This window comes from Hemibagrus wyckioides, linkage group LG06, assembly GCF_019097595.1.
Source record: "Hemibagrus wyckioides isolate EC202008001 linkage group LG06, SWU_Hwy_1.0, whole genome shotgun sequence".
NCBI lineage: Eukaryota > Metazoa > Chordata > Actinopteri > Siluriformes > Bagridae > Hemibagrus > Hemibagrus wyckioides.
This window is the reverse complement of record NC_080715.1, coordinates 18,056,696-18,081,631: the sequence shown is the minus strand read 5'-3', so window position 1 is coordinate 18,081,631 and position 24,936 is coordinate 18,056,696. Positions and strand designations below refer to the sequence as shown.

General features: G+C 38.0%; 2 protein-coding genes across 4 annotated transcripts in view; one reads left to right on the top strand and one right to left on the bottom strand.

Moving 5' to 3' along the window:
- enox1 (ecto-NOX disulfide-thiol exchanger 1) overlaps positions 1–12,099 on the bottom strand; it is a 48,070-nt gene extending 35,971 nt beyond the window's left edge. For all 3 annotated transcript variants that reach the window (XR_009204734.1, XR_009204735.1, XM_058391810.1), the window contains exon 1: positions 11,804–12,099. Coding sequence is in view for 1 of the 3 variants with exons in the window: in XM_058391810.1 (XP_058247793.1) it covers positions 11,804–12,062 (259 nt within the window). In the remaining 2 variants the exon portion in view is untranslated. The remainder of the gene's footprint in view (positions 1–11,803) is intronic.
- A 4,851-nt stretch (positions 12,100–16,950) lies between these two features.
- lacc1 (laccase (multicopper oxidoreductase) domain containing 1) lies at positions 16,951–23,925 on the top strand. The gene is made up of 5 exons (XM_058391006.1): positions 16,951–17,932; positions 18,583–18,761; positions 19,170–19,335; positions 20,003–20,228; positions 20,580–23,925. Exons 1-5 carry the CDS (start codon positions 17,410–17,412, stop codon positions 20,776–20,778), a joined length of 1,293 nt encoding a protein of 430 aa, XP_058246989.1. The 5' UTR covers positions 16,951–17,409; the 3' UTR covers positions 20,779–23,925.
- Positions 23,926–24,936: the final 1,011 nt, after the last annotated feature.

Genomic DNA, 24,936 nt, shown 5'->3' with positions numbered 1-24,936 from the left:
ATAAAAAAAATATCAGTCAATATGCCTAAAAAATTGGTTTACCCAAGTCAAATACCTCTGAAGATCACTTAAGTAAATACAGTTTACCTGGTCCTGTGGTATTCAGTAGGAATGAGATGTTATTTGTATGGTGAATAAAAAATGCCCTATAGACAGTAATCTAGACCAAGAATGTACTGTTACTAAATCATTTTCTCTTCCTTTCTATTACTTCCATATTTTTACTAAGAGAAAAGGAAAGAAACCTTTTCATGGTCAGATTAATGTTTACCACAGTGGCATAGTGTGTTATGGTATTTGGTAAACTATATCAGAAAGCCTGAAAAAAAAAACTTTATTCCAGTCTTAACTAATGACAACAGAAAAAATGTTTCAAGCCAAAAAGGATCAATAGTTCTCTAGTCATGCTGAGTAATATCGATCTCTTTAAGGGAAGAGTTCCTGGAGCTTGGCAGCAGGGCTCGATAAAGCAGCGACAGGTGGCTACAGTTTGCTCCTGTTTGGCCTGAGATCTGAGCATGCACTTTACTGTTAGGATCAGCATGTGTGCACAGAGCACATACATGTGACATTAAAGCTGCGACTCTGCAATTCTCACTTTACACTAGTGAAACCGGACCCCAGTGTTATGTCTGGTATTCTTTCTAGTTGGGTCCAACCCTTGACCTGGTTTTTAGGCATATGTTTATTCTCTTATTACACAATATGGCCAGTGGTTTGTGGATACCTGATCATTACATCTATATGTGGGTTTTCCCCAAACCTGTTCCAGCAAAAACAATGCTCCTGTGCACAAAGCCAGCTCCATGAAGACATGGATTGCCAATATGGGAAAGGATGAACTCGACTTGAGCCCTAAGCTCAACCCCATTGAACACCTTTGCTGACTGCACACCAGGCCTCCTCACCCAACATCAGTGTCTGACCTCACTAACTTGTGGCTGAAAGGGCAAATCCTCACAGCTCCAACATCTACTGGAAAGCCTTCTCAGTATAGTGGAGGTTATTATAACAGCCTAGGGGACTAAATCTGGAATGGGATGTTCAAAAAGTATATATGCACACTATGGTTAGGTGTCCATAAACTACTGGTCATATAATGCTGGTCCTATATTAAAGCATATTATTCAGCAATTACAATGAATTATTCAGTAACTGCAGTGAAACTAATGGGTTCTCGGGTGGTGGTATTGAATATTTTATTTTAGCTGTCTTTTTTTATATTTACATGGTCACAATTTTTATAAAGGTTTTTTTTGTCTATGTCCATGGTTAAAATCACAATACCAAAAAAGGTGAATAAAAAAATCAGTTTTACGTTAGCGGAAGGTTACCCATTTCCTCTAATACATTTGCAGCACCTGTCCACCGTGCATGTGGGTAATATGTTGATGGACATTCTTTTAAGATGCTTCTGCCGGTTGCTATTTAACACATTCTGTCTAAACACATCCATAATTATTGATTATTAGCCTTGAATAGTTCTACTTTTAAGCACATACTTATCAAATAGATCTCAGATTTGTTTTTATAACTGCACTTTAAACACACACACACACACAGACACACACACACACACGGCCCATGTCCCAGCAGAAGGTGCTATGTGCAGCCAAGCAGCATGCTGTTTTGGGTGTAGCAGCGAAGTAAGAGCCAGGTTTGACTTAAATCTTCCCAGAAATTCAGATTTACAAGGACACATGAGTCATGTGGAAGAGTTAACTATTGATAGACAAAGGGGTTTAAAAGAAAGATGTACACAGAGACAATATTCAGAAACTACATCTAATGTTATCAAATTTATATGACCTATAAACACATTGTAATGAGACAATAATCAGTCACATGTGAGAAAAGTGTTGTAAAATAGCATAGACTTCACACCATCTGTGCTACAATTAATGGAGGCTGGAAAGAATGTGAACAAAAGAACTTTAAAAAAGCATGTCTTAATATTTTGTGAGAAACGTCACAAAATACTGCTGTGAAATCAAAATCAAATGCTGGCCGGTTGTGGGGATATTAGTGCCAGAAATACACATATGGTAGAACGCAGTTGTGGTCAGGCAACCCACTGTTAGATCGGTGAGAGCTGTGTAGTGTGTCTGTGCATATGGAATGAAACAGCAGGTACTCTTCTGAACTAGAAGAAATATTCCTCAATATGTGAGACATCTTTTGGACATGGGATTAGTGGAACATATTACATATTGGAATAGTAATTCAGAGATTAGTTCCCAAACTCATAAAATCAAATCATCTATAAACACACCACTGGCAGCTTTCCCTTTAAATGGATTATATAAATAACCTTATAAAAATATGGCAAAATTCCTAGGACAGACCTGATAGATTCCTCCATAAAACAGTGCAAGCCTGCATGTTTTTCAACCAATGAGGCACAGAGAGCTAATGAAGCTGGTCTGAGGCAACATGTTAACAGACTTGTGAAACAGCAGAGGCGTATTGCAGTGATGGGCTCTGGACACAGAGAAATGTTCAGAGATAAACAGCCACCAGATTGGAGTCCAGCCAGGGTCTGTTCCTCTACTCCCCTCTATTCATCATAATGTCCATGAACAGAGCAGCCCCTCTTAATGAGTATCCTCTCTAGCTGGGCTGACTCTAGCTCTACTTTGTTGGGAGGCGAGAGGTGGTGTTAGTGCTTTAGTCATGATCAATCACCCTCAGTCAGACAGGGATATGCATCTCACTGCTCTCATACTAATCAACAATACACATCAGCATTGCTCCAACTGACATTATCAAGTTTTCACCAGACCCTTACATCAATTATGCTTAATTATACATATGCACAGAGTTTGCCATTTAATATGTACCCCTGCCTTTTGGCATATACCCATTGGTTATTTTAGAACATATACCTACCATATACACTGATCAGGCATAACATTATGACCACCTACCTAATTTTGTGTTGGTCCCCCTTTTGCTGCCAAAACAGCCCTGACCCATCATGCACTGTGTATTGACCCCTTTCTATCAGAACCAGCATTGCACATTGAGGACTAAATATTCCCTTGCTGCCTAATATATCCCACCCACTAACAGGTGTCATGATGAGGAGATAGTCAGTGTTATTCACTTCACCTGTCAGTGCTCATAATGTTATGCCTGATCAGTGTAAGTTCATTATGTAGATTATAAAACTACTAGATTTCTCAAGTTGGTCAGTTGTTCATAAAAATGGACCGCCATAACCCACTATTAACCAGATATTATTTGGGTGGTAGATAACTGTCAGCACAGCAGTGGTCCTAACATGATAGTGACATGGTAGTGCGTGTTATAAGAGTGACTCTGTGATTTTAAAGGGGAGATCTGTGTTTTGGATTTTTTTTTTATTATTAAACTTTTTTTGTGTGAATGAAACACCCTACAATGCCTCCAGAAACACTAAGGAAAAAAAACAGACATTGAATTCCTACAACTGCCAGCATGGTCTGCTATTTTTGGTCTCAGGTGAAGATGTGCATGGACAACATTTCTTTTTTGCATCTGCCTGTGATAGTTTAACTTTTTTAATTTGTTTAAGAATTTAAGTAGTTCTACTTCACAAAAATATATAAAAACTAGCCTAATTTAAACCACAGTCTTCCTGACAGTCAGTCCCAGGCAGTTACTATGGATACTGTATCAGTAGCAAAGCAACCACAACAACAAACAACCAAAACCAGTTCCTATTATAAATATTCACTTGAATATTAACCTGAATTTCTGAATCATGTAATGATTAGGTTGTGCAATTTACTGTAGGCATGTACTATATGACCATCACTATCCATGACATTATACTGTACTTAACTCTACTTAAACATCCACAAAGTCATCTCATAAGTGTATGCACTATCCATATGCAGTGGCATATCTCAGTCCAAACAGCAAAAGATGCATTAAAAGGTCTGGGGACTATGCGTACTGTTGCTATGCAAACATTATTCAGCACATAAAAAAAGCTCATAACCTTGCATACTCTTTTTCTGTTATTCTCTTCTCTGTTATAACCTTAATGGAGACTGCCACGTCTTCCATTGGTCATTACCTGAGTAATTTTGCTCGGCTGGTAGCCTGCTGAGTGCAGTGGCACTCATCACAAATTCCAAAAAGGCAAACATCCAAACACAAGTTAAGCACTCAGAAATTTACCACATTATCCAAGCAGTCAATCATTTCCATCCACCATTAACCACAATGCAGAAAACAGATGGAGCTTTTCAGGGTGGCTGTAGAAGTCCTTGAGGTACAATCACAAAAATACAGAAGCATACTAAATACTGTGCATTACAAACTGTGAGAGATATTATAGGTTATAATTCACATTTAGTCTGTTCATCGTAGAGCATATCTGGAGCCAGTGTGATCTGAGTATATGTAGCTACTTCTCATTTCAACATTTCACTCAAGAGGCACGATTGATTTTGTGTTACCCGTGTTACGCTGTGAGTAAATAGAGCATAGCCTGCATCAAAAGCTTAGATGTGCATTTATGTCTTCTAGCACAGCAAACGCGTATTGGTTGACTGATTTTATCTTCTTGTGCACTGAAATTCCTCTTTAAACCACTGTTATTCATACAGCAGAATTGGACCTCATCAAATAATTCTGACATCTCAGCGTTTTGGCCTTTAAATGTTGACAGCACAGATTATGATCAGTAATAAGAATTCAGACTAGAGGTCTACAAGCTCAGCTTTTGAATCCAAAAAGATACATTTCAAATCATTTATGACTATTAAAAATCTCAAGAAACAGCCAATTTAAAAATGCCACAGACAAATGATATAACCAGAGGCCCAGCAGTTATGACTCTTGATCTGATATTTGTGGTTTACTTGTCATAGGTTTTGTCACTCCTCTATTAGCTGTTCCTTCCTGTGAACCTTCCCGGTTAAAAATGTGCCTTCTTTATCCATGCTAACCCCACTATATTCTCTGTTTTCCTAAAGCCCTACTACTGCTGTCTTCTTAGGCCATACACACTAAACTCAACTGAAGGCATTGGAAAAAAACTGCAGAACAGCTCAGCTACATCCCAATACTGGCCCAAGAACTCCATGACTCATTTAATCGTAAATTAAACGGCTAACCTGCTAATAAATAGCTATAGTTATTGTATTTTGTATAAAATCTGCAGAGTTAGTAGAATTATAAGCATCAGAACACTAAAATACATATCTAAAGAGTTTATAAATAAAGCTACAAATAAACTTATTGTATGATACACTTTATGATAACACTCTTCTCAGATATTTATATAGAAACAGAAAATTTCCATGAGAATACACATGAAGTCTCCTTCTAATAAAGAGGATTACAGATTTTACCCTGTGTTACTAAAGAAAAATCCTCCTTCTGCAAAGAGTCATTAAAAGTTGAAGCATTATTCCCGTTGGATATCGCAGTGCTATTATAGATGCATTACCTTCAGAATGAATGGCAATAGTTTTTGGCCTGATATTATACAGCACACTGTTACTATGTGAAAATGTGAATGTAAATGTCTGGTGTGTGTGTGTGTGTGTGTGTGCCACATAGAAGGCAGAGAAAGCATGTATGTTACTTTGTAGCTGTCATACTGCAGATTTCCCACACTGCCTCAGAGCTATAGCAATGGGGGAGGGATAATGTTACACTTATTTTTGAGCCCCTGGGGAGCTGGTTGCTAAAACATTAATGGAAAAACACCACAGCAACACAAGACATATCCATCTGAACACTGGATGCTTTCTATGTCTACAGGCAAATAAACCGTAATAAAATCTACTAGACCTAGATATTAGACTACAGGTCTTCTAGATTTAATTCAGTGAAATCACTACAGAAATCTCGCATAAAACTATTTTAGTATCACCACTAAATCTGGATATTTGGCATGACCCAACATAGACATACAATCAAATGTCTTTTCATTTATTAACAAAAGGCTTTTTTTTTTATTCCATATCCCAAAGCAATTTTGTTTCTGAAATAAAATGAAACAATAAAATTAGCCAATAAATTTAATTTTGTGGTATGCCTCAGAACTGAGTAATTCTTCCAAATAGAAGTTGAATCAAAGGGCCCGCTAGGTTTGAACCTTCAGCTTCTCTGCTGGGCCGCTTTTTTCCCCATCAGAAAGAGAACTCTATTACGTTGAAGAACAAAACACTGTATTCTTCAGGTGCTGCTGCTCCTTTGTGCTCAGGGGAAAACAGAGTGTGTCTGCACAAATTGTTTAAGGTAGATTGAGCACGAACAGGCACCGTCACCAACTTCATTATTTAATCTATCAGCTTGTGTTGCCATGCTGGTGCTTCATTTTTAAGACATAAAATGGGCGCCATCTCAAATGAGCCCAAGCTGTCAAAACTGTATCCCAATTAAGCCTAAAGGAATTTAAGGTAGTGTGCTGTTACTAAGCAACCTGTTAATTCCCAGTTGAGAATGTTGCAGATGTGGCAGGTACATGTGTAGATCTGGCTGAGCATACTGATCTATTCCTCTTAATGTTGTACTCTGACTGAACTCGTCTCACACTTCAGATTTCATTAGTAAATGATCTCATGTCTAGTTAATAAATTGCGACCTGACATTGTTCTTATGCATACAAATATGACTATAGATAGCAGAGGAACGGATGAATAATAAATGAATTCCCACTTGTCATGTAAAAAAAACAGTCGTGCCTTTGTATTTTGAAGCTCTTTTTTGACGAATACTGTCATAATTTGTCATATTTGCCCTCTTGACTTTTTTAATCTCGTGTCAATGTTGAAGGCACATCTGAAAGCAGTACCTCCAGTGATCTGCACAGGCTATATTTATGGTGTCAGGAGTTGAGTTAATGTCAGTGTATGAGTGAGGCAGTACTGGGATATAGTTTTAGAATGCAATTCACTGTGCATACCAAATACCATTATCTCTCCACCTCTCCACCTCTCCACCTGCCTCCAACAGAGCGAGTGGCGCAATCCACAGCTGATTCATGGCTTTTTTTTACTCTTAGTTATTACTTCAGTGCCTTCAGGTCATATGAATTCCCAGAGTAATCTAGGTGAAACAAAGCAGTCCAGAGATGAAATTCTGTCAGTGATATGCTTCCTCCTCAAACACAATCACCGCTGACATAATGCAAAAATGACAAAAAAAAAACAAAGCTGAATGTAAACAAAACAAAGCCTAATGTAAGGTAAACAATATTTGTCAGTTGAAGTCAAAGCACAGCTTGAACCGGGCACAAAGTAGATTATTGTCAAATTGGTTTGATGTTTGAGCCAAAGAAGGCAAAGAAAGACCAGAGTATTTCCCTGATTACTGACTATGCTAGAGAAATCTGTTCAACGACAGGAGACTATTTGAGCTGTGGCACAATCAGGCTCCTCATCAACTCCAGCTGCAGAGGGGAGAGATCTGAGGGGTATTAGGCACACTGACAGTCAGTGGTCCAGTGCTTCCTATTTGGCCTGCTCTTCTCCAGCAAATCCCATTCTCTGTCTTTACCAGTTTTTTGTCATTGGATGTGATAAGAGAAGAGATCAGGCTGCCCTTGAAAAGGTTGCACACAATGCACAATGTCAGACCTTTACTTCAGCCTTTACTTAGCTGTGTTGATTGATTAAGTCCTCACAGGTATTTTAGAGGATTAATGAGCACGGCAAAATCCATTAGGAATATGCATCAAAACTATAAAAGTAGGCATTTTTTTGTGAACATACGAACAGCTCACTTATGTTATGCAGGAACTTCTTCTCTCCCTGCCAAGCAAATAGAACAGCAGACTACAACTTGCCTTTTCTTCTCTTTGTTCCCTCTGAGGAGGAAAAGAACAAAAATAATCTGTCTTCTTTCCCGAAGAAAAAACTCTCTCTTCTCTTTAAGAGCCTATTTCTCACTACAGCTCTGCCACAAGCCTTTGGACATGGTGGTTTGTGGGAGCCTCTGGCTGAAAGAAGACCTGTGACCTTCTACCAAGCTCAGTTATAGCTCTCCTCAAAGTGACCCCTAATCACAACACACAGTGCTTGTCAAGGGAACAGCAGGGGCTCTGCTACAGTAATCCCTCTCCCCATATACTTCATTGCTCCATTGCACCTGCACAGTGCCTCTGATTTGTGTTTACATGCAGCATGAAAAACCATGTCTTAACCTTCACAGAGCAAGGACAGAATTTAAACAAGATACAGAGATAATCAAGAAAACATTTTGAACAGGAAAAGATCTGAAAGATAACAACAATGCAGTTCCATGTATTTAGCAATAATTTGTTATGTTCTGACACGTTTAATTATATGAACATCATTCATACAGTAGTGAACATTACAGGAGGTCATTCATACCATTCGCAATAACATTGTACAATAGTTCACCTGTATGTGTATATTTTATATCTTGTGTGTGTATCTTGTACCTGACTAAGCTGCTGTAACACAAGAATTTATCTCATTGGATCGATACAGTATCTATCTATCTATCTATCTATCTATCTATCTATCTATCTATCTATCTATCTATCTATCTATCTATCTATCTATCTATCTATCTATCTATCTATCTATCTATCCATTTATCCATTGCAGGGACCACCAGTCATAGTTAAGCCCAATGTCTTGCTAGGTAGTTTTGCCAAAATGGCATTAAATCTTATTATTTAACTTAATCTATCCATGGGATATGACCAAGAATGGAAAAATGAAAATGAAAAAAAAAAATGAAATAAAACTCTGCAAAATGATGTATGCATGAAACATTAGATATTTTATGTCAAGCCAAAGCTTGAACTGGAGGCAGAATAGATTATTGTCAAATTAGTCTGATATTTGAGCCAGCCAACTGAAAGGCAAAGCAAACCAGGGCATTTCCTTGATTACTGACTATGCTAGAGAAATATTTTCAACAACAAGTGATTATTTGAGCTGTGGCACAATCAGGCTCCTCATCAACTCCAGCTGCAGAGGGGAGAAGAATGAGGGGAACAAAGCAGACTGAGAATCAGTGGTCCAGTGGTTAGCCTGCTCTTCTCCTGCAAATCCCATCCTCTATGTTTATCAGTTTATTTTGTCATTAAAACTGACCAGAGAAGAGATCAGACCTGTCTTTGAAATGTGCATCAGGTAACAACAAAATCATGACTTATTTCCCCAGAACTATAAGTGTATTCACTGGTAGGTTTATAAATAAAGGTTTCTATGTTTATAAAGGTTTAGATCCATTTGAATAATAAAACAAACCAGACACTACAAACCAACTTCACTTACACGATTATGGTGCTCTGCTGTACTTGTGAAAAAGCAACATGATTCTGTGTGTGTGGTGTGAAAATTCTTCCCCAGACATGGTCTGGTACAAGTAAGACAGAGGATCTGCTCATTATCTGCAACAGCCCTGTTTAACACTGAAACTCCCTGAAAGTTCGTCAACACACCCCATAACAGAAATAATAATTGAGGTAATGTGACACTGTTTCATGAATAAGAATTGCAATGTAGGGATTTGTTAACTGACAAAGATTCAACAGGCATTTAATAGACAGCTCTAGTTGCTCTGTGTATGTATATATATATATATATATATATATATATATATATATGTGTGTGTGTGTGTGTGTGTGTGTGAATTGACGAATTGACTTCAGTAGTTTAAATGAATAATTAGAAAAAAAATTAGCTGAAGGGAAATATGTCTAATGCAAGCCTTTCTAAATATTAATTATTTCAAGAATAAAGTATAGTTTCCTTCAAGTTCAACATACAGTAAATCCTTATTTTGTACTGCTTTGTGTTTGTACATGTGTGAGTAACACTGCAGTTTAATTGGTGCAGTCTTCTGTGACCCACACTGTCTCCTCCCACCACCACCCCCCTCATGGTTTAGCTTTATCTTCTCTCGTCTTCTACTAAACCAGCTGCTGTTATTCCAGCAATTGAGAAGCAGCAAAGTGCATTTTCTAACTGCTTTTTCACTGATATTCTTAGAAATTAAATTAACCTGATTTGATGCCAACCATTGATGTTAGGCTCCACTGTTTCCAGAAAATGGAGCTCATGGTTGCACAGTGGGCATCACAAAAAAATATCCAGCACATCAAAGGGTGCTTTCATATCCTCAGTACTGAAATGCAATAAGACACAGTGACCCCTTAGGACAAACAGCAGCTGTGACCAAAGCCATTTTAATCTAGCACGCTGGATGAATCTGGCACCATCTTTAATGATCTTTGCTGCTGAAAGGAAAAGCAGACACACAAGCCTGACTAACTCACGCAGCAACACTGCAAAGATGCCAGGTTCCACTAATCAAAGGAGACAACTAGTGTGATGGCCAACAAAAATGCAAAAACATGCCATGGAAAATACCACCACCTTCCTGGTTTCCTGCATTTCTGAGTGAAAGCTAAGATCAATATGACCTCAGTTTTCATCTGCATGCAGCTAGGAAGAGAAAGTGTATGGGTCCATTGTAGTTTAGCATTCACAGAAGACCTATTGAGAAAATGAAATTCATATAATGCAACACAATGCAGCCACAGCAGTGTAAATTTTCCCCAGCTAATGTTTACACAAGTGCTTTAGTTATTTGATCATGCAGGGCCAGTGGAAAATGTTAATGAACATGCAGGCTGTTTAAAAAAAGGCAAGTATCTGCAGAGATGTAAGTGGACATAATTGGACACCCTTCAGATCAATGGAAAATTCAGCTAGGTTTTTAACACTAGCTCCCCATTTAAGGTCTATTCCTGCCTCCTCTCAAGCATTTCCAAGGAAGGCTCTGGATACTTGATGACCAGTAGAAAGCAATTAATGCTGAGAAATTAATTACTCTTGTCTGTAAACATAATGATTAAACAAGTTTATATCATTCATCAATACACTGTTCTTGCTCACGGTGAGCAGACAGACAGATTATATATGCTTTCTTTTGAACTGTATAAGTCAGTAGGGTCTGTCTGTCTAAGGTTTTATCTAGCATTATGCATTTATTAGAATCTGAAAACAAGCCCAGTTAAGAGCTGAAGCTCAGACTATTCATAAAGAGAGAGAGAGAGTGTGTAGTTTGTGAACGGAACTCTCTCCATGGTGCTGAATGCGTTTCCCAGGTGATGATGTCATTAAGGGCTTCTGCTATGGAGATAAAACTCAATAGAGTCATACAACTGCGTCCAGGACTCTGTTATCTTCGCTACTGTTACTGTTCAACTCCTCACATCACAAAGCTCTTTAAACAGTGTAACACCACCATGCTTTATAATACAACAGGTAAACTTATTTCACACTAGACAATGTTTGAGACTCTGAGGTGCATTCTGATTACGGCTCTAAGATTTCTGTCAGTTCAGCCACAACATCACTATAAAGTTATTTGAAGAAGGCTTTCCTGATACTCATGCTGTCGGTTTGTTATATGTTAGGCTGTTAACTCTTATGCTTGGTTGCTATCTCGCATATACAGTGTGGATTTAGCCGTATCAGCAAAAGGCTTGCTTTATCTTCGTCTTTTCGACACTACATTATCCACCACAGACGCCTCACCTTTGGTCCTTTAGTAATTAACACCGCAGCCAGCATTCAACACGTTAGAAATGATCCCGATTCTACCTCAACAAGTAAAAGCTCACTGTCGGAGACTGGGAATGACACACCACTCTGATCGCCTGGTTAATGAAGAGCTGTGGTGCGTTCCTGAGCTTTTACACGCCGTGTGAAGGAATAGCACGGGTGAAGTGTGGCAGCCAAAGCGTCGGGCTGCGAGAAGCAAACACACAACCATCACACATGGAAAGCAGCGCGATCAAATTATAGACGCTTACCGTGAGAAAAACGAGCGTGGCTGAACGTCGATGTGATCTTCGACCGTAATCCGTTAACATGAACCTTGCTGGATGATGGTGGTGGTGCTGGTGTGTGTGTGTGTGTGTATGTGTTTGTGTGTACTCCTTCAGCCGTGCTGCATCTCAGCGCCACATTCCGCTCCAGTCTCCACTCGGCTACAGTGAAGCGCGCGACACCGAGCGCCGTGCACGACCCTCTCCACGGAGAAACACGAGACAAGGACGTTTCAAGTTTCATATATATTCACAAGTACTGCTCCCTATACACGTCCAGATAAACCCTGAACAACCTATACGGATCTTTTTCATCAGACTAGCACATGTATACAATTCACTGGCTTATTAATATTTGACATTTTTTAACAGAAGGACAGCAACATCAAATTCCTTTGTGTGGATAATGCACTGTCCATCTTTATAATGACTCACTGTTTATATATTGTTTATTAGCTTAAATGCTTGCCTAGTTTTAACTGCTGGACAGAAAGTGCCATCTCTTGTTTTTGAGGTCATCTATTTCGGCAAAACAAATGGAAATAAAAACCACTGTAAAGTCATATTTCAATAATGTCACTATCTTCGTATGTTTTCGTTGTACTAATAATAGCTTAATAGCAATATGGTACTAAAAGTTTGCGAAAATAAAACAATTTATTATTCACAAACATCAAATGATATGATATAAAGCGTGATGCTGTGTAGTCTGGGTACCTGAAGGCATTTAATAAGAACACAGAATGAACACATGTCCACTGGGCAAAATATAAGCTGTTTAAATCTTAAATAGCTAGAAAGATTTATGGTGGTCCTACTCCATCTGCTGGTCACAATAACAAAATATCAGCACAGAAATTGTTCTAATTTTTTAAACAACGCTTTCAACAATATAAACTTAAAAGCGTGGAGCTTATCGTTTGATTTGATATTATAACGATTATTATAGTATTGCTTCAGGAATATTCAGTGTAATTAAATGTATATAGTTATATTAACATACATAGTGACATAAAGTGGGATGTTTTGTTTCAAACAGAAAGTATATCAAATAAAGGCCATCAGTGTAGATAGTACTTTAGTTCTATCTAGTAGTTTTTAGTTTAGTACTGTAGTACTTTAGCAACAAGTGGCATATTCTATCTAATATTTTTTTTTATTTAAAAATAGCTGTAAAGCTTAATAATTTATTTTTTATTATTATACCCTCCGGTCATGACTCAGTTCTATTAATGATACAGGCTTCACCTGTCACAATTCAATTCTGTTCAAAGAATAATTCATCCAAAATTAGAAATAAATAAACAAAGATTCAAACAGAGGTTTAATTTCTGTATCATAAAGAATTCAAAACACTGCCCTTTTTTGTTTGTATAAAAGTATACAAACAAAACATTTCTACAAACAGCCGTTTAACATTGTAAACAAAAATGTACTACCGGATCACCATATTTTAAAAACAAATAAATACATGTACAAATTATTTCAAACTTTTTTTTGTTCGTTTGTTTAAATAAACAAAGTTTCTGGCCTAGAGAAAGTGATCAACTGAAATGTAATGAGTTCTGTATAATCAGTAACAATGATCCAAAGTCGGCTAAAAATGCTTGATTTCTGGCACTGTAAACCCCAGTGGTGTTGTGCTGGTGTCACTTAAAAGCCAATGAAGAGCTCTAACTATTATAATGTGGTTGTGTAAACATTTAACTTATTATTTGTTTCGGTCATTGCAAACTGGAGCTACTGGGCCCAGTGCACTCTTGATAAATTTTATGAGCTGTATCGTGTAGGACCTCTGGTGTTCAAACTGTGCAACTGCATTAGATGCATAATTAAAATTTACACTGTGTGAATCACACATTCCCTCAACGCACATCATTCAACTTTTGCATCGTTTTAATTATATATGACTGATTTTTTGTTTTTTCTTTTGGCGACATAGGTTACAAATATATCCTCCTTCACATTTACATGTCATTACATCAATTACGTTGTGTAGATAGCATAAAGAATATCTAGCAACATGGAGCAACAAACAAAAAAGGGTAAAAGGCTATGAGATTCAAAATGAACATTGTTTACACAAAATCAAATGACAGACAATAATAGCATAAATATACACCAATCAGGCATAACATAATGACCACCTGCCTAATATTGTGTTGGTCCCCCTTTTGCTGTCAAAACTCCCCTGACCCATCGAGGCATGGACTCCACTAGATCCCTGAAGGTGTGCTTTGGTATCTGGCACCAAGATGTTAGCAGCAGATACTTTATGTCTTTTAAGTAGCGAGGTGGGGCCTCCTTAAAGGATATGTACAGGACTTAAAGGACTTACAGGACTTAAAGTAAACTTTTGATAGATACTGTCCATTGCAGACCAGGAACACCCCACAAGAGCTGCAGTTTTGGAGATGCTCTGATCCAGTCGTCTAGCCATCACAATTTGGCCCTTGTCAAACTCGCTCAAATCCTGACGCTTGCCCATTTTTCCTGCTTCTAACACATCAACTTCAAGGACAAAATGTTTACTTCCTGCTTAATATATCCCAGCCACTAAGAGGTGCTATGATGAGGAGATAACCAGTGTCATTCACTTCACCTGTCGGTGCTCATAATGGTGTAATTTGATTAGACATCAAAAAGCAATTTCTTTAATATAATCCCAAACAAGAGTCAAAAATGTCTGTTTTCAAAGAACGGTAGAAGAGATATGGCTTAATAAACGATAATACATATGAAAGTCATGTATATTATTATTAAAAGTGGTTTGATTTAGGGTGACTTAAACCTAAATAGTGATTAAGTGTACTTGTATATGGTATATGATTAAAATAAAATGCCTCCTGAGTGACTTGGTCTGATAGCACACAGTGATGGGGATTAATAATGCACAGTGACTGTGTTTGATAGCACTCAGTAACTAGGTTAGATATTACACAACAAAATGGGTTAGATAGTGGCCTATATAGGGTCTGCATTTACACAGTAAAGTGTGCTGACCTAATTCACTCCATCATTCGGATCCTTTTCTTTAGCCCAGCACACGAATAGAAGTCACTGGCTTATTATCATTTGTTGGTTATTTTTAACAGGAAGATAGGAATACCATCTTTGTGTGTGTAAAACACTGTTCACCTTTATAATGGCTCACTGTCTGGAAATTGTTTACTAGCCTAAATCCTTGACTAGACTTAACTGCTAGTCACTGACTATTGTTTATAAAATGTTTTGTTTACATATAGTGTCTTTTATTGTATTTAAGGTCTTCTACTTTAGCAAAATGAGTGAAAATAAGTCATACAGCTATGAAAAAAGCCACTGTAAAATAATATTTCAACATCTATCATATTTATATGTTTTTGTCATACTAATAAAAGCCTAATAGCTGTTTGATAATGTACTGATAAAATATTGTAAATATACACCGATCAGGCATAACATTATGAGCAGTGACAGGTGAAATGAATAACACTGATTATCTCCTCATCATGGCACCTGTTAGTGGGTGGGATATATTAGGCAGCGTGATGGCTAAACGACTGAATCGGAGCATCTCCAAAACCGCAGCTCTTGTGGGGTGTTCCTGGTCTGCAATGGTCAGTATCTATCAAAAGTATCCTTTAAGTCCTGTAAGTCCTTTAAGTCCTGTACGTATTCTTTAAGTGGAGGCACCACCTCACAACTTACAGGACTTAAAGAATCTGCTGCTAACTTCTTGGTGCCAGATACCACAACACACAATATTGGGGGACCAACACAATATTAGGCAGGTGATCATAATGTTATGCCTGATCAGTGTAAATGAAAAAAATAAATACAAAATGAAGCAATTGCTTATTCACAAACATCAAAATATATGATATAAAGCACAATGCTGAGTTGTCTGAGTACCTGATGGCATTTAATAAGAATCAAATGACCGGGAACACAGACTGAACACACGCACAGTGGGCAAAATCTATAGCTGTTTACATTTTAAAAAGCTAGAAAGTTTTGTCTTACTCCCTCTACTGGTCACTATAATAACAACATAGCACAGGAATATTCACTCATTTTTGAACAACTAATTTACAATTTACAAAAAATAGTGTAACCAAATATATTTATTAAAATGTGCCTATTTCTATTGTTGCAAATAATTTCATACTGGTGCCACAACAGACAATTCATGTCATGATTCAGTAATACCGCATATACTAAAAATGATTCTGTGTACACTGGTCAGGCATAACATTATGACCACCTGCCTAATATTGTGTTGGACCCCTTTTGCTGCCAAAACAGCCCTGACCCCCTGAGACATGAACTCAACTAGATCCCTAAAGGTGTGCTGTGATATCTGGCACCAAGATGTTAGCAGCAGACCCTTTAAGTCCTGTAAACTAACTTCCTCCATGGGCCTCACCTCACAACCTACAGAAGGATACTTTTGATAGATACTGACCACTGCAGACCAGGAACACCTCCCGGTCAAACTCACTCAAATCCTTAAGCTTGCCCATTTTTCCTGCTTCTAACACATCAACTTTGAGGACAAAATGTTCACTTGCTGCCTGATATATCCCACCCTCTAACAGGTGCCATGATGAGGAGTTATTCATGTCACCTGTCACTGATCATAATGTTATACCTGTGGTTTATTTGTAGTTGTGATGTAATGAATTGTAGCTATAGTATTATAGCTGGTACACATATTTATGTTTGTGGTTGTGAATCTTACTTTACATGCATGAATCTGTAAGCACACAAAAAAAGCGTACAAGGCAAAACAACCAGTGCTGGACTAAGAAACTGACTCAAGAAAAAATCATAAGGCTTTATTCAACACTGGATATTTTGCTGTGTTAACATAGCACCGTGTTAACTCCGCAATGGGATCTGACTTGGGTTAATGTTGGGCTTTCCTGAGAGGAAGAAGGTCTAGTTTGATTTACAGTGGGGTTTCCTTATACCTTTGGAAAATAAGCAGTTCCTGGTGCAGAGGATGATTACGTGCGAATCTCCTGCTCTCTTGTTCTTAGCAAACACCTGTGGTTTAGTGTGTGGTTAACTCAGCATTAAATTTACTAACGGTGTAATTTCTTTATAACTGTAAATGTCATCAGATAAAATGTGTTTGAGGAAATTAGAAAGTACGTCTTGTATTATGCAAGGTTAGAAAGGTGAATCATACTGCACAGGAAAATGTCAGAATGACTACCACCTGGAGATAAGAGTTAAACAGCCAATATCTTGGTTTTTATTGCGTTGTTAAACTTTTCTTGTGATTATGAAAAACAAAAATTATTACAACCCTGACTATATTTCTTTATGGCTGAAGTTTGATGTTCATAAACTGATAAATGAATAATAAACTTGTGCTGTCCGGTCAGGAATTTCCAGAAAGGGCGGTGTGTTCAGTCAGCTAACAGGAAGTGTTAGCGTTAGCACTTCCACTCAGGACTTGGTACATAAAGTTCCACATCCACAGCGGTTACAAATAAAGATGTGAAAAAAGCTACAGAGGACACACACTTATGCTGCTGCACTTCACAAGACGGGATCATTATCGGGATTGTCTCGGTTTTCGGTAAATCCTGCATGCTGTGATGGCTGAGGTCATTCTAGTGGATCTGGTTCATCCGAACTGTCCTCGCCATAAACAGTGTCTTGAGGAGCGCGTGAACAAGTTCCTCAGCTCTCTCGGAAATGGCACGAGTGAGCCAGTATACCTCATTCTCCAACAGCACGCAGGCTGCAGTGAGGAAATCAACGAGGCATTTGTTTTGCAGAAATGCGCCGGTCTGAACGGACGTGTCCGTGTGTTAACCGACAGCAGCTCCGTAGCCGTGCTTTACGCGTTCAAGCAAGCCGCGGACGAGCTCAACGTTAGACACGTGCATGTCGTGACGTGCAATGCACGGCGCGCGGAGCTGCAGGAGTGTGAGAAGCAGTTATTCACCGACCTCTACACTTTCACTTACTGCAGCGTACTGGACTACAGCTCCTGCCCTTTCACACAACTCCACACAACCCAGCTCACCCAGCTTAAAGAGCAAATCAGCGGCTTTCTACAGCGCCTCCCAGCGCTCCGGGGAGAAATTACAGTCCTGAAGTCTTCACTCATCTCAGGTGAGTTTCACTGAATGACCACTGCAGACCAGGGGTGTCCAGTCTTTAAAAACCTGCATAAAAGTTTGTAAAAGTGAGTTTTAAGTAAGTGGCTTTTCTGTTTTTTTTATTTATTTTCTCAGTAGAGAAGTGTTGATATCACTGTGGCAATTGGACAGATGTTGTGGAGGGCTAAACATTAAGTTGAAAACCTCTGAAGCCGTAGGTTATCATTCCAACCAACTAGCCGGCACATCATGGCACATCATTTAATCTTCAGTTAAATGAAGTCTGGTTGGTCTCTTGCTACTGTATCTTCCACATCTGTAGTGCATTTCAACACTGGATTGAAAAAAGGACAGAAAACCCATGTACTTTAGGAGACTTGAAGACTGACCTGAGGTCATTTTAAGGAGGCTTGTTTGGACAGTGATAAACATTTACATTTGAAAAGCACTTTAATTAATTCTTTAAAAGAATTTGTGAATTGTGAATTTGTTCATCTTTATCATTTATCCTTTTAGTATTACTAAGAAATTGTTTAGAAATTTGTCAAACACCGAACAAACGAATTAGTTGCTATTTTACTAAGAGAACTTGTAAATTAAGTAGTGAAAACAAGAATATGGCTAAATTTGTCCTTTCCTTTTTTTGTTTCTTCATGCTCAAAGACTGCTTTGCACACGGCTTCACCACAAGAACAGGAGGAATTTCCTACATCAGCACTCTCGGCTCTCTAAACCTGTTCAGCAGTTCTCGTCGCAGGGACTCGCGCGCCGTAGTGGCTGAGAATCTTCGCCGCCTTGCCTTGCATGCCGGCTTTCAGCCTCAACAGTTCCATCTCTCCAAGGTGGTACTCCTGACCCTGCACTCACTTGACTTAAAAAAAAAACAAATCTACAAGGCACAGGGAAATAAAACCACCTGAGCCACTTTGATTCATGTTTCTATTAAGGTTTCTTTCTTTTTAGATACTTTCAATTCTTTTTATGTTAGATATGTACATCTATAGATCTGTGTATTTTGCACAGTTTGTTAAGAAATCGAACACAAACTGTTGCAGGCATTACTGTTTAAACTCTGTCTCTGTCAGACATGTTAGACATGAGGTCTGCTTCAAATTATTCTGCAATTTATCACGTGTTAATCTTTCATCTTGATCCAGAAGTTAAGTTAAGAACTTGCCTTGCTTTATATTTTTCTCATAAAAAATCATCATATATCAGCATAAAATTGGAGCTCCTGTTTTGTCTGTTAGGTTAACCATGGCAGTGATGTGTGGGTCATGAACAAGCCTGAACCTGAGAACTATGATGCCATTGTGACTAATCAGCAAGGTGTTGTAATAGCAGCCCCAGGAGCTGACTGCATGCCTCTGCTTTTTGCTGACCCTGTGGAAAAGGTCATAGGAGTAGCACATGCAGGTGATTTACCTCAAGTTCCATTTATACTTTCACATCTATGTCACATAGTGAACATCTGTTTGCTTTTCTGAGTGTGGTTTTAGTACAGATATGATCTCACTTCCTTTTAAGTTCCACAGTAGTGTTGATTATGTTTGCTATCGTATTAAATATGACACTCACATTTTGGTCATACTTATGGACTTATATGTATATATTATGGATTTTGTATATATTTATTCCTAAATTGGTATGCTTGAAAAATTCTTTCTTTCAATACAGTCCGGATCTCATGTGATGAGATGTGTATGAAATCACAGATATGCTCAAACAGAAGTTCATAATTTGTGACAAGAAACAGTTTTATTGTTTGTTTGTTTTTTTTAATTATCCATTGTGATTGTTGACTGTGATTTTTCTATGATATGAAAAATATCCTACACAGATTTTCTCTTTTTTTCACAGTTCAGGGTTTCCACAGATTGTAACATAGTAGAACTCCAATTATTTAAATAACATTAAATGGGTTTAATCAGTGTTTACAAAAATTATTATGGCAAAAAATCCATCTGCACAGATGGAGTAAATTTCTTTGTTGTGGTTATGTGATATACTGAACAGAATGCTAGTAAGAAGCCCAATTCAAACATGATTAGCTTATTTTGTTTTCCTCATCACTTCTATATAGGCTGGAAGGGAACCCTCATGGGAGTTGCCATGGCAACTGTAAATGCCATGGTGCGGGAGTTTGGCAGTGAGCTTGCTAACGTGGTGGCTGTGATTGGGCCTTCTGTTGGACCCTGCTGTTTCACTCTGGAACAAAATTCAGCAAGAAATTTCCAGGCCATCCATCCAGACTGTGTCCGAGACGCAGAGTCACCCATGCCTTATGTGGATATCAGACTTGCCACTAGGTAAAAAATTACTGTTTGTGATCTATACTCTGGAAACTTCTGATATTAATTTTAGTGAAAGGTCATTAGTCTAAAGTTTGGGAGATGTCACTAGATTAGACAACCTAGTAATTTACAGGACTTAATGGTGATTAATGATGTATGGAAAGTGACTTCTTAGAAATACTGGCCAAAAATGGCAACATTTTGATTTTGTACTGAAATATGATAAACAAGGTAGTACGATGGGCAGAATGATTTGTCACAAAATGTATTAAAATATTTTTATTTTATTGTTTGTGATCCTAGGAGGAGCATCACTTTGTAGCATTGCTGAAACTTGTCCTTTTCTCTTCTCTCACATGTTTTTAGGGTCCTCCTGGAGAAAGGTGGTCTCCTCCCAGAGCACATTCAGGACAACACAGTGACAAACAGACCCAACCTCACCCTCTGCACCTCCTGCCATCCTGACTCCTTTTTCTCCCATGTGAGAGATGGCCTCAACTTTGGCACTCAGATTGGCTTCCTATGGATCAAGAAGCCCCATGAGTTTGAACAATCAGACCCTTAGAATCGGTGCCTATGCTACACAATGCAGCATCTCATTTGGCTGCAGAAGCAATAAGCATCAATATTCACAGCACTTTCAGTACTGAATTCAGTTAGGTGTGTACATTTAGAGACACGCTGAAGTTAGACATGTTGCTGCCATACCACTTACCTCATCTCATGCTTTCTGAAGATTGAGACCCATTCACAGCCTTTTCGAAGATAGTAAGGGTAAATCATTTATTTGTTATTTTATTTTGTTTTGATGAATTACATGGTTGTAGCCAGCTTGGTAAAACTACCTAAATCCAGACTATTGTTTGATGTATGCAATATGATTTAGTTAGCAGCACCTCTCTTATAGAGGTATACTGCCTATATCACACTGATAATTCTTTAGGGAGCTGCAATATTAATTTTCTATGGTAGGCTATTTCCAGTAGCTGATCTATATAGGGCAGGTCAGTTTCTAAGAGTACACAGAGTACTGGAGAGCCTCTGTAACTGATGCACTACAGTACATGTTATCATATTAGCAAAATATTACTTTTATTAGCAGTTTTAAAAAAAAATGTAAGAAATATATGTACACAATGGTGATGCTGCATTGTCACCTCACGGCTCCAAGGTGCCCAGTTTCATCCTGATCTTGGCTCACTGTCTGTATGGATTTTTGCATGCTATCCCTATGTCCACATGGGTTTCACAGAATTATCCAGTTTCCTTCCACCACCCAAAAACATGTCAGTAGTTGGATCACCATCCACTTAATTGCCTCAAAGTGTGAATGTGTGTGCATGGTGTCCTGTAATGGACTGGCATTCCATCTATAGTGTATCCCTACTTTGTGCCTGGATTCACAGTGACCCTAATCAGGATAAAACAGTAAATGAATAAATGATTAAAATATGTCATTACTATAAAGTGGAAAAAGTGCTACCAAACAATACATGTAAAAACATATATGATGAACTCCCTGGGTTGTGTACGCAGTTCAACTTTTTTGTGTGCTCTAAAAAGGTTAAGTCAAAGACCCCAAGGGCTTATATGGTTTGGACTATATGTACAACCTTATAACACAGGGCTTCACTTTCACAGTTAATTAGGGGGGAAAAAACCCTGTATCTATCTGAAGACCCACCAAGAAGTTCTGTTCCCAGTATTAGCTCATCTTGATAAATTATGTAGGTCACCGGCATGAGATTCCTTTGTATGAAAGCAGACACTAGGTGGCTCTGTTCTCTTTGCTGTAAAATAGATGTGCTTGTTTTGTGTGAAACCTTAACAATGTGGTTGGCTCCCATCCAGCTGCAATTTAGCTCCATCACAAACAACCTTTATCAGCCATTCTGCCATGTCATTCTAAACATCTCAGCTATGTCCTGTCATAATAAGCACAACATGGCACATCTATTTATTAGAAGAGGATGATGGTTCTGTCAGTAGGAGCTTACATACATGTGTTGTGGAAGATATTTCTCAGCGATTAGTGCCATCTCTTATCTGAGTGGTATACGCTATCCTTCCACTCCATGGGAGGGGCACTCCTTTCAGGCTTGTTTATGGTCTTTCTTTGTGTCTACACCCGGATTAAAAGTGCAGATACCTGCATTCATGTGAACCAAGGGAGAATATGAAATTGAAATCTCTCACACACACAAACAAACATGCAATTTAATGTCACATTCAAATCCCAGATTCTGAACAACTGAACCACACTGAATTCAGATTGTTAAGTCTGATTAAATATCAATGTTGTTTTGAAACACACTGTAGGTCATGGCTAAATGTAATTCAGTTATTTTATTTAGGCTAACCTTTCAGTGTGTTCTACAGTATAAAAGCATTTATCAGCACAAAGTGAGTGGAAGAGAAAAGAATAGCATCATGTCCATCAACGCTTGTTCATTCAGCAAGGATTGTGAACACTACTCTGTACATAGATATCTGTGTAATACAGTACGCATTAATCTTGGTCACATTATTCTAGGTATATTGTTAAAGGTGTGTGTGTGTGTGTGCCTGTGGCTCATAATGTAGCTCAGAAATGTGGTCTGTTTGACAGTGGCAAACACAGGTAATGGCTCTATCCTTTTTTATCATCATCTATAGTCACAGTGTGACCATCATGACGTCCTTGTAGACCTATTTTTCCCTGCATTATAAGCCACACTATTAATTTGCAATGTGAGCCAACATAAAGCCTCATTCTTTACTAAATGAACAGGCATCATTCGAGTACTGTATAATGTTTATGATCTGCTATTTCGTTTTAGCATGTGTATGTGGAATATTATTAGCAAATTAAAAACCAAGATCATGTACACATACAAACATGAGCTCAGGTAGTTAAGTAATTGACTTGGGTCAGTGGGGCACAGTCTGACCTTCTTAAGCATTGATTTAAGACCTCGTCCTCTTACAAATATCTCACTTGATAAAATTGACGGAAACAACCAGACCCCCAACACACACTCCCTCAATAGCTCTCTCTCTCTCTCTCTCTCTCTCTCTCTCTCTCTCTCTCTCTCTCTGAAATAACAAGCTACATTTTCACTGCCTGCACTGCAAAGCTTTCTATAGCAGCCGCTACTACACAATAGCAGCCCTTCTCTTGCTCAACAGATGATTATACTTACATTATATATATGATTGAAATTGGATCAAATATGTTGCATATTGTTAATTTCACATAAAAATAATTGAAACATGTTGAATGATATCTACTGATTTATTACAACATTTATAGTGTATCAGTGTTTCAGTCTTACTGCAATTTCTCTTCCTAAGGCGTATTCTTCAGGCTGCTACATGACAAATTTGTATTCAGTCAGATTTCTACACTCTTGGCAAATTATTCATTTCAGTTGAGAGCTTCCAAGAGGCACAAAATAAACAATACAAAATGCAGAGGTAGTTGTTCAGATGAAATCCCACACCACTAGTGTCCACAATTACACTCTCCTGTCACGCAACGGTTACTTAACGTCTGTGCTGTACTGCAGACAGACGAGATTAAGAAGGCTAATCTTCATGTGGTAACAGTGGAGGTCCCCTCCCCTATGTACAGTGTGTGTGTGTATGTGTAAGGTCTAAAAGTGTTTTGACTTAAGATTATTATAGTCATAGTTTTACTGTGCTGATTTGGATTAAGTCTGGTGTAAATATTACTGAGACAGACAAAGAACACAGAAATGATCAGCTAAAAGTTAATAACAAAATAAAGAAAATAAACAAAAAGAATAAAGAGAAACTCGTTTTTAAACCACCTTACAAAGTCTAAAATTCAGCTTACACGGAATGGAAACTTTTTTGTATCTCTTCTTTTTAATCTTTTATTCAGAGCTCAAATTTGTCTCTGTTTGGATTGTGTTATATAAGTGCTGATCGCTCTTTCCACCCTCACCAGTGACATCTTCCCTATACACACTCTACAAATACATGCGGCTGTATCAGCCACCCACGGAGCTTGGTCCTGCTGCCATAAATACACATCCTGTCCGTGCTTACATAAAGGAAGTAAGAACATGCTTTGTAAGACAACTTCAAATGCCAGAAGTCCCCACACTCAGATCTATAGCAACAGCTCTCTGTCCTTCCATTGTGAACAGTTTTTAGTAATTTACTTAGTAACAATATGTATAAACTGAAAGATTTATTTCGCTTTAATAAGAAATGGAGAGTTTCCCTCACCAGGGTTGGAAAGAAAGCTTTTGTTTCCACTCATGTGTTAATAGGGTTTAAACTAAACAGTCTGAAACGCTCAGCAAAACATTTAATAAATGAAAATAATATCATATTTTAAAATGTAATATTTTATACAAATTAAAATAAAACAAATAAATAATTGACCATAAAATGTCCATTGAGGCAAGAAATTTAACACAAGAAAAAAGCTATAACAAAAATATGTTTTTAGGGTGCTTTTAAAAAGAAGAAGAAGAAGAAGAAGAAGAAGAAAGCAGTGTGTATTTACATGTCTGCACTTGCAGGCTATCCCCTATAGCATGCCCTGTAGATCATATCCGCTTTCATATAATGTACACAAAGGAATTGGTTTATAAATAGACAAAGCAAATAACTTAAAATTTTATAGTCCTTGGATGGCCATTGTCCTGATGACAGTAGATCTAAATCCATAGTACAATGAAATGAATGGCTCTGAAGTCTCTGGCATTCT